Below are 10,647 nucleotides of genomic sequence, written 5' to 3' on the forward strand. Positions count from 1 at the left end.
GAGCAGAGCAGAGCTTACCTAGAATTCTTGAAGGAAAGGAAGACCCCATGAGCTGGAATGATTAACATTAAAGCAACTATACAGGGAATCCAGATCAGTCCATTATAAGTTGACTTCTTAAATCATCATCATTTTCATTCTCTATGCATACCGAATAGAATAAAAGACAAACTCCCCATGAAATTGGTAAAGTTAAATAGAATTTGAACAGGCGCATAGAAAGTTCTCCCCCCCCCCCCCGAAATATTTGTAGAATCTCTCCTTTAAATAACATTTTTTTTTTCTGCAATGGAAGAAGACAAAGGGAGCTCTAGCTAACCATGATCACCGCAGCAGCGAGATAGACCTCAGGCTGGTTTTCGTCACCTTCGTCACCCCTCGTCGTCAGGAGACGATCCGAACGGAAGAACATGATTTAACATTAAAACAATCAAATTTCAGTGCTCCCAGAGCATGAAGAATGAGCCGCAGGAAGGAGGGGGCGGGGGGGGGGGGGGGGAACACGTGAAAGAGAAGGAAGAGCATCAAAATGAAACCGAAGATGAAACAGAGTATAGCCACGAAACAATAAGACTCGAACTAGAAAGTAAATCATCTTGCACACCAAAACTTTGCATTGAAACACTTTAATTAATCAGCACAATTATCTTTTATAATGCACGCATCCTTGAATATACGCATACTAACATACAAACATAGTACATAGCTTTATACATGAATATATTATGTAAATTAGCGCGCGCGCGCACACACACACACACACAAACACGTGACTCTTATAATTTTATTCTGCACCAGGGACAAGTGACTGACCGCAGCTCTGTGGAAGAACGAAACATCAGGCAGTATCTGTCTCACTTTTGAGGACAATCAGTAAGTTTCAAAGACCTAAATATGTATTTTTGTGTCTAAAGTATTATATTGTTTCAAATTCTTAAGTAATAACCCTTCCTTTGATGGGTTTGAATCATATATCAAAGAGCAAAAGGATACTGAATGTTTTATAGCTTTATACATACATTATATATATATATATATATATATATATATATATATATATTTTTTTTTTTTTGCATGTCAGGTTTTGTACACATACATTCTTTCTTGAAAATGAAAATAAATAAAAGAATGAATGAAATGAATTCAATAAAACACGAAAGAGAAAGGGGTTTCCAAAAACTCCCCTCGGTCGTTATGTGATACAAACCCAACTAGGTATGCAGACGAAGAACAAAAACAAAAACAGAAAACAAGAAACCCAACAGCGACTTCATACGCCCACACAAACATAACATGCACATTATACACACATGCATCTTGCTCTCTCTTCTTCCAAGCCCAGACTCAACACACTCAATTTTCCAGGGTAGTTAGCCACATTTCCCCGGGCACATGAAAGAAAAAGCCTCTGAAAGGATCAATCCCCTCCCTCACCCCTACCCCCCCCCCTTCCCTTTACACTTACACCCTTCATTATTTTTAGTGAAGCATTCGTCACTCCGTCCCACGTCTATGAACGCGCGCGCGTTAATTCCTTCCTCAGCCGATGTCTTGCAGGAGGAAACCACTTCTCACGGCTCAGTCTCGCCCGCAGCCCTCGCCTAGCTAAGTCACACCGTCCGCATCTCGGATAAACGCTTTCTCCGCCAAATCATTTCCCAGGTATGTCACTCTGTTTTTGTTTTCGTTTTTTGTTTTTTATGACTCTATCTCTCTTCCCGTCACACATCTGCATTTGATGATCTTTTTTTTTTGTAACAAACCATCAAAGAATCATGTCTTGCTCAGTGATCTTTATTCTTTAAATGTATATCTCATGCTCTCAGCAACATAATTATGAACATCTCAAATAGAGCGACACTTTCCGTCTTCTCGAATGCGAAATGCGTGTGCGTTTGCACATTCTAAGAGACGTTTAAATCAATGCTTGAATGCATGGAGAACAACCTAGTAAGCTGAAATTGTGTGCTCAAATGCATATTCCCAACTATAATCATAATTTTAGTGTAGTATAGCCTTTGTATTCGAGAACGTGCGGATCGGTCATTTTATTTCATATTCATCTTCGTTTCATATTCGAACATGACTGATATTTATATGGTACTACATAGTGCTGGAATGAAATAACATCGGGTGAAGAAAGTGCTCCATATATCCGTAATCCGCGACAAAGTGCTATTATTACGACAAAAAAAAAATCGTTCAATTGACAATTTTTGTCGAGCTGCGGAGATCCGAGAATGCTTGTGATTGCTGTGATGATAATTATTCATAGTTTCATACCACAACGAGAATGGCACGGTTTTAGATTAACAACTTCAATATGTCAAAACAAAAATAATACAGAAAGGGGTAAACACTGACATAATGCAGGGGCGGATTCCGTAAAGGGGAGGCGCCTTTACAAAAAGGGGGCGCACCTGTCCCCATTTTTCTATTTATTTCTTTTGTTTGAACAAAAAATACAGAGGGGGCGCGCGCCCGTTGCGCCCCCTCTGGATCCGCCTCTGTAATGAGAATTGTAGTCTCTCATGGCAGTTTTCTTTGGAGCTCAACAACACCATTCAATCTTGAAGGAAAGTGTTTCAGTGGGAGCTTTATTTATCCAGGGAGGTGTACTTCCCTGGTTTACCAACGAGTGAATATTCCACAGGAATATCAGGATAGCCAGGAATGACAGAAGGAGACTTCGTCGGATACACTGTACGTAAATGTTGTCACGTCTGAGAAACACAAACGAGAAACACATACACTCGACTAGACACGTCTTTAGATCACGACCTAGACTCTCATTATGGGGGAGACCACCCAGTGACGAGGTGGAGATATAGGACCATGTTAAAGGTCTTGTGTAACTGCGGATAACATGTTTTTCCACCTTTCCAGGGCCCTATTACATTGTAGCATCATGAACCGAACATCAAGTCGAACTACGTGTATAAAGTTTTGCGAGAAATCTTTTAAAAAGGTCGAATATTAGCCGGAACGGGTCAGTTGTGGTTATCTAGAGTCCTTCTAACCTAAAATCGCGAAGTGCATTCTTTCAAATTCAGCGAGATATTCTTTCGTCGTAGAGTCCAAAACCTCAAACATGATTAATTGTAACTAAAGAAAAATTTTATCCAGGGGTGGGCATCTTTGAGGAGAGTTTACAGTAGAACCAACCCCTTGAAAGTTTCGCGATTTAAATGAAACTAATTCGTTCATTCCCTTATCTCCCTTTAGCAAATGATCTTGGAAATGTTCATTTTAAAGTGCCAATAGAAGTCTTATGACGCCCTTCGAAGCACTATAGCAACGTTCAAACACCTTGACACGAAGAGGCATGCATCAGATAAGGTCTTTTATATCCTAAAACGAACTGACTAGAAACATTGCAAGCTCTTAAATACGAGAAAACACGAGGAAACTGAATTTTGTTTCTCCGTGTCGAAAATGCGGTTCGAATTTGTCCACATCTTTAATCATAACATTACTTTAAAAACATTTCACTTGCAATTATTGGGGGGGGGGGGTGGAGGGATTCAGAAGACTTTAAGCTGAGAAAAGGCTCCGTGATTTTGCGATAAATCATTGCCAAGTTCTTCTAATGTACTTCTTCTCACATCTTATCTTATCTGACATGTTATGATGGATGAGATTAGTTCTGATGGTGAAATGGGGGTGTACATTTCACAAGACGTATAAATATTTGTACGTCTGAATTGTTTTCTGTGCAATGTGAGAGGAGACAGAGAGAAGACATATTAGCCAAGGATGTTATGTCTGAAGAAACAAGCTAGATAAACAGGAGAACGCAGTTTTCAGGTTCAACACCCGTTTCCGCGATAACCTTAGTGTTTTGAAAGAAATAGTATATGAGGGCATGGCATAGGACTGCGTACAAATCTTGACAAACTTTAGACTGAGCATGCGGGTCTGATGATAAGTTGAAATGAAAGCCTTGGATGAGTCGTACTCGAGGACATTCGATCATTCTGATCGACGCTTCGAACGCGTTCCCATTATGACCTTGGAATGATGACTTCCTGTCGGTCAGCATCAATTTTCTAATAAATATCTGTTTCCACTGACCTCGAGGTCAGTGTCTGTCTCCCTCATCCTCTTCCGGGCTGAAGACTACGAGCGCCATCTTGCGACGTACATTATGTAATCGTTTGATCAACGGAGCAAACTGCCGAGAGGGAGAATCATTGTGTGTAGATTTTTACCACACAAACTCTCAACTTAGGGCATGCAGTATCTAATGATTTTATTTTGCTCGGTTCAGAAACGCATTGCAAGGATGGTGTTGCTTACAGGCTCCGTCACTTGCATCTTTTTAGTACAGCTTGATTCTTTTACGTGACGTCCCATGCGGTTGATCATGTCTTAAACACTGCCCTTCCAAGAACATCAACTAAAAAAAAAAAGAGGGAACAACACAAAAAAACATGTTAACAACCAAACAAACCCTCATACAAACACCCACAATATACACACAGGCCTTCACTTTTACATGTATTCTGCTAAAGATGAAACTCAACTGGCGGATACCTTTTTTGCTTTTCTTTCTTAAGACTCGGAAGTGAAAGATATCCTTAATTCCTTGGCTTTGGAAAAGTTGGGCTTTACCTCGTTTTGTTTGAAGAAGTCACCACAGACACGCCGGTGTGACGAGGTACTTGCATATGATAGATGAGGTTATCATGTTGCTGGCTGCTTCCGCCACAATAATCCGGAAATGTAGGTAGATTCACAAAATGCAGACAATTAAAGGTTTACTGACGAAGTGCTGACACCAAATAGATTATAATAGGTTCTCGAATTAACTTTCTCGCGTAAGACACGATTAAAAAAAAAATCACTCAAGACTTGTAGACTGAAATCGGATTTCATACTACAGTGCTAGTGTAATATTTTTTCCCCCGGTAATTATATAGATAAGACTTGCTTCTATTTTCATATTGATAGCTAATCCCGACATTCATCTATGTGCCCTGTTCCTATTTTCTTTTGTTCCATCTTTATGAGTGCTCAAGACTACACTGTAATTTTCCCTCTATTATATATATATATATATTATAATATATACATATATATAATATATATATATATATACATACATATATATATATACATATATATGGTATATAGTTGTTATTATTGTTATGATGATGATGGTAATGATCATTATCATCATTTTTTTTAATCAGCACCATCATCATTACAAGCATAAAGACTCCATCGGACCAAAAAGCAAAGAAACTGATATGCTGAAGGGTGTCTACGTGGCCATAGAATATGGAATTCTTTTTCTTTAATGCCTTTAAAAAATAATATGGTATCATTATGATGGAAACGTTGCTTTCAGACATTCGCCATAAGCCAACTTTCTTGTCGAAGTTTTATCAGGAAATAACTGCAATGTTGCCTTCTTTCATGTTATCTGGAGAGAAAAACGAATGTATACCAATGCAACGAGCTATAAAGATGGAAAGAGGGCTTTTAAGAGCGCTCTTAAGTGCTGACGATATCTTTTTCGCAGAAGCCGCCAACATACATCACGAGATCTCCAATTGAACACAATGATGAGAAACGCACACAATGAAGGAGTCTGTTCCGTCCATACTTCTAGTCACATTCCCGTAAATATATAGGTAATGCAGGCTTGTGTAGACATAATGGGGTGGTATGTTTGATCAGAATGTTTTACCAGGCAAAATACAGCGAAGAGTTTAAATTTGCCATAGTCCTTTGCAAGAAAAGAGAATTAATGTGTCATGCTCAAAAACAGCTGCCTATAATCGCCACTACATGGCAGATGAATGATATTGTACTCTTTTATGGCTCAGTCAATACGAAAATGTGGACGGAAGACCATTTCAAAACGCATTGGATTAGTCATCCTTTGTCCCATGGGCAACGCTTGTTTGCCAATGTTCCGAAATTTCACACATTTTTTCACACTTGCGAGTGGTTTTGGAATCAAATCACACTCCTCGGGACTCCCTCGTTGCCACTCTACCCCCCCCCCCCCCCCCCTTATAACCCTCCTCTCGGTAAATTTTGCCACCAGCTAGTTTCATAAAAAGTGATGGGAAGAAAACTCCGTTTCGCTTTTTTCCCCTTTCTTCCTTTTGCGGCAGACTTCCGCATGAATCATCCACTTAAAGAGAAACATCCATTTTTTTATTCTTATTTGTTAAAGAGACTTGACTGTGAATGGCACTGCGGTCGATGACATGAATATCGACGAGATGAAAAATTTTGAAGGAGGAGAAGAAAACGACGAAGAAATACAAAAATCGCAAGTGTACCCACTCAAGAAAAATCTTGCAGGAATTAGTATCTGCATAAACACAAAAATGAATACAAAACTATAAGTAATTTTTTTTTCCAGTCGTTCAAGATTTGTTTTTCTTTGCTACTCCTCGAAGTAATAATGTAGCAAGAGTGACCAATGAAGGGCAGTGGTATAGTCAACGAATCATTTACAAAAGGATAATTTTTATCATAACCTTTAACGCACAGATTTATAATTATGGGAATTATCATATGATGACATCATTGTATTGTAAGGACCGACACAATACTGTTTGTTGGAATCATCACGAAATTTCGACATTATCATAACTAGAACGTCTCAAGTCTCAATTTTCATCCAACTGTTTTCTTTCTGTGATTTACCCTTTGTGAAATTAAACGTGAATATGGGATTGATGTCATATAACAAAATCGAGACGCTCCTTATTTACGTTCAATGCCAACATTTCATTACTATGCCCTTTGAGTGCGACCTTTTCCCTTTGAGGCGGAGTAGCGGACGGTCTCAATTCTTACTCAGCAGAGAGAAAACAACTGTTAGCAGAGACATGCAGCCTCGAGTTAAGGCTGTTCTGTAAAAAAAAAAGATATGTGTTTAGAGAAACAAAATTTGTACAAAGAAGTATATTCTCAAATGAGGTTTAGCCCACATTGTAGAAATTACACTCATATGAACCATTATGTTATCATGATTATTACCAAATCGTCAAGCTCCGATGGCATGGTTCATTTAGGTTACTTCTCACAATTTCTTTTATAGATATAGAAAGTTTTGTGATGTTTAACTTCGACTCTGATTTCTCGAACCTCCCGTCAACTGTATGTTTGCATGTGTGAATTTGTGTGCAAAAATGTTAAAGGGACTATACAGAACTGGTTGAGGTGAGGATTCAGGATTATTTTTTGGTGAGATAATGAGAAACCTCTTATGAAATATGAAAAAGCATGTAATTCAAAAAAGGATTCGTCGTTTATTTGATGAAAATCGGTTTTGAAATGGCTGAGACATCAAAAAAGGCGATCCTAATAAAATTGACAGGGAACGGTTTTTAGTAGGATCTCTTTGTTTTTCCTTGCTTTTAGATATCTCAGTCATTTCAAAACCGATTTTCATCAAATAAACTTTTGATTCCCCTTAGAATTATATGCTCTTGAACATTTCATGGAGTGGTTTCTAAATATCTCGCTAAACGTTACAAGCTGAATCCTCACCTCAACCAGTACTATACAGTTCCTTTAATTTTCATGTATTTTTACTCTAAATATCATGCAATCTGGTCACAAACGAATGACAACAATGTGCTATACGAAATAATCGCGTGAATAATGAATGATAGTAATAACATACGCCTGCTGCTTTCAAGCATCCCGTAAAAGAAAAAAAATCACAGCTTGAACCACTATAAGATATTATATAAAGGCTTGTAGACTGCATGGTCAACAGAATGTAGATGTAAATCAGGTTTACATTCAATTTATGGTTATTTTGAATGCTTGCTGGCAGCATTCCCCTATTTAAATGAACGCAAGGTGCCGTGTGTATGGTGTGTCTCTCTCAGAGCAAAAGATGACAAAAGAAAACGCCCTTCAAACACTTACTAGTATAGACTTATAGGGCTGAAATGTATTGAAAAGACACATTAATGAATAAATGGTCTTTTACGATGAAATTAACTTTTATAAAGCAACTATACAATATCAAAATCAAAAAGAGAAAAAAAAAGACTGTCATACTTGCGATTTTAGTCATATGTTTCTCGATTCTTTTTCGAATTTCGATAAAGAAAATAACAACAACTAGGACATATTTATTTTACATATCAGTATCTTGATTTTCTGAGGGATATTAAATGTAACAAAAAAAGATGAGGACTTAACCAAAATGAACAGTCAAGTATAAAGGAGCCAACGAGAATGAAGACAAAGTTTCGATCTGCGTCTTGCCCGCGTGAGTAGTTCTGAATGTTATACTCACACACAAACACAGTCTCAAACAGACACACACAAGACAGACACACACATCAGATGAATACAGGTAAAGACATTAACTGTGTAATACACCAAAACGTCATGTTGTCTTCTGGTCAAGACCTAATATCATATTGGGAATGGTTTACCATATGCCCTTTATTCAGCACTCAGCACTCAACATCTTGGAGAGCTCTTTGAAGTCTATCGGACATGTCGGATATTCTAAAACAAACATGTTGTTTACTTAAAATGTCTTCTGCAAGGTAACAATCCCAGTCAACATCCCAAGATGCCGGCCGACTTCAGCGGAACGTGGAGCATCGACAAGCACGACAGCTTCGACGCCCTGCTCGACCTCCTCACCGTGCCTGCCGAGAAGCGACCGCCATTCCCCATCACCCAGCTCACGGTGGAGATCACCCAGAAGGGTGACAACATGCACATCAAGAGCACCACGGCGCAGGGCTGCAACGACTACAGCTTCGACATCGGCTCGGAGTTCGAGACCAACCTCGTCGTCTGGATGCCTAAAATGAAGGTGGGTTCCCCGAACTGGAAACATCAAAGGGCAAATTGGATGACCCACATGCATAATGAGGATTGAGTGAAATGCAGCGATATTAGTAGAACACATCAGCGAAATTTTGAGGGAAGTCGGACAATCCGCTCAAAAGTTATGAATTTGTAAATTTTCAGTGCCGCCTCTGCTGGATTTGAAGACTACATCAGTTTGTGACGCCCCTGCAGGACGATGAAAAGGAAATAGAGTGAACAAAAATCTTGATATCGTTGTCCTGCAATAATGTCGCAAACTGTTGAAGTCTTCTATAGTACAGCTGTGGAGGCGTGTGCACTGCGGTGCAACTTCAAAAATTCTTAACTCTTAAGCGGATTGTCCGATTTTCCTCAAATTTTCGCTGATGTGTTCTATCAACATTGCTGCATTTCACAATCCAAATGTATATTTGGGTGAATTTTTCATGTATGCTTAGGATTGTTCACCCTGAAAGAAATTTACATTTCATATACAATAATAATTGTGAGAACCAAAGAATGGGGACCATTATAAGTCATAGAGCGAAGTTGAACAGTGTCATCGTGCACATGATGATGATGATGATAATAATAATAATAATAATAATAATAATAATAATAATAATAATAATAATAATAATAATAATAATAATAGTGGCCTCTTATAATGCGCTGAAGTCCATCAAGAATGATGCTTATGATCGACAGTTTTGGCACTGTTGTGTCAGAAACCATGTTCGGTTTCAGTTTCAGCTTGTAAAACGGGTCATACACATGGCTGTGACGTCATTTGGACAGGAAAAAAATCTAGCTTGTTTCTGTCATGTCATCACTATGTTCCATTTCTTGGAAAAAGAACAGGGTTTCCTGATGAGTTTGCGTAACTTTTTTTGATGACGGGGTCAAAGACAGGAAATGTTCCCTTTGATTATATTACATGTATTTTAGACTTAACAACTTCTTGGAACTTTGTGGCTGCTGCTGCTATTCCGCGTCCGCACGGTGCCACTTTTCACTACAATCATCCTATCCGCTTCCCTATCCTGTAGCCTTTTGTCAAGTCTCTCGAGATGACTGTTAGAAGGCTCAACGGTGCACCACGTATTCTTTCTTGTATGTTTGCGGCCCTGAAAAGGGCCCACTCACACTCTCGACGTGACGGCATTACAAGCATGTTCTTGCTGTTTTCAAGAGAATGAATGGACATGCTTGCCGAAACGTCGAGAGTGGGTCCTTCAGGGCCACAACATACCAAAGAAAGAATACTAGTACGTTGTGCACTACCACCCATCGTTCTAGCCTTCAAAGATTTCAGCAGAATAAATGCCAGCTTCAGTTATTTGTCTTATTTGCTTCAGTCGTTTCTTTGTATCATTCTTGGCCGTTATGCTTTAGGCAAAAGCTGCATCCAAGCGTCACTCATAAAGCTTCGTCACTAAATTATGAAAATTAATGATTTGTCATGTGCATTATAGGTGACATCAGCTTGGGAAGGTGACTCGGTAGTGCTGACCAACGAGCAAGGATTCAAACTGACCCGGTCACTGGAAGGTGGTCAGATGGTGACCACGATGGGCAAGGGCGACACCACGGCCAAAGTGTATTTCAACAAGACGTCCTAAAAAGCATACACAAAGAGTTAGCTGTCCATGTTGTCTGTGCCCCGTCCACGCCAGTATGTAAATAATTCGCGAACACGGCTACAAGTTGAGTATCTTGGAAGAAGTCTTGCCTTCTGCATACGCACCGACGACATGATTAGGATAGAATCCGTTCATGTCCAACGCTGCCTTAATGGCAATAACAATAAAGAAACGAAAAATTACGTTAGACTCG

General features: G+C 39.1%; 1 protein-coding gene across 1 annotated transcript; it reads left to right on the top strand.

The window, feature by feature from the left end:
• The first annotated feature begins 1,529 nt into the window (after window positions 1-1,529).
• Window positions 1,530-10,433, top strand: LOC139711122 (fatty acid-binding protein 1, liver-like). Its single transcript, XM_071623038.1, has 3 exons — window positions 1,530-1,662; window positions 8,541-8,815; window positions 10,287-10,433. Exons 2-3 carry the CDS (start codon window positions 8,567-8,569, stop codon window positions 10,431-10,433), a joined length of 396 nt encoding a protein of 131 aa, XP_071479139.1. The 5' UTR covers window positions 1,530-1,662; window positions 8,541-8,566.
• Window positions 10,434-10,647: the final 214 nt, after the last annotated feature.

The sequence above is a fragment of the Diadema antillarum genome, unplaced genomic scaffold (genome assembly GCF_040938485.1).
Source record: "Diadema antillarum isolate AM-2024a unplaced genomic scaffold, OU_Dant_1.0 seq00001612_RagTag, whole genome shotgun sequence".
NCBI lineage: Eukaryota > Metazoa > Echinodermata > Echinoidea > Diadematoida > Diadematidae > Diadema > Diadema antillarum.

What these genes read in the sequence shown, in the direction of transcription:
- LOC139711122 (XM_071623038.1), top strand. Translation starts at nt 8,567, where the DNA reads ATGCCGGCCGACTTCAGCGGAACGTGGAGCATCGACAAGCACGACAGC. An exon ending in TCTGGATGCCTAAAATGAAG is followed by an intron (nt 8,816 to 10,286) that starts GTGGGTTCCCCG and finishes TGTGCATTATAG; the next exon opens with GTGACATCAGCTTGGGAAGG.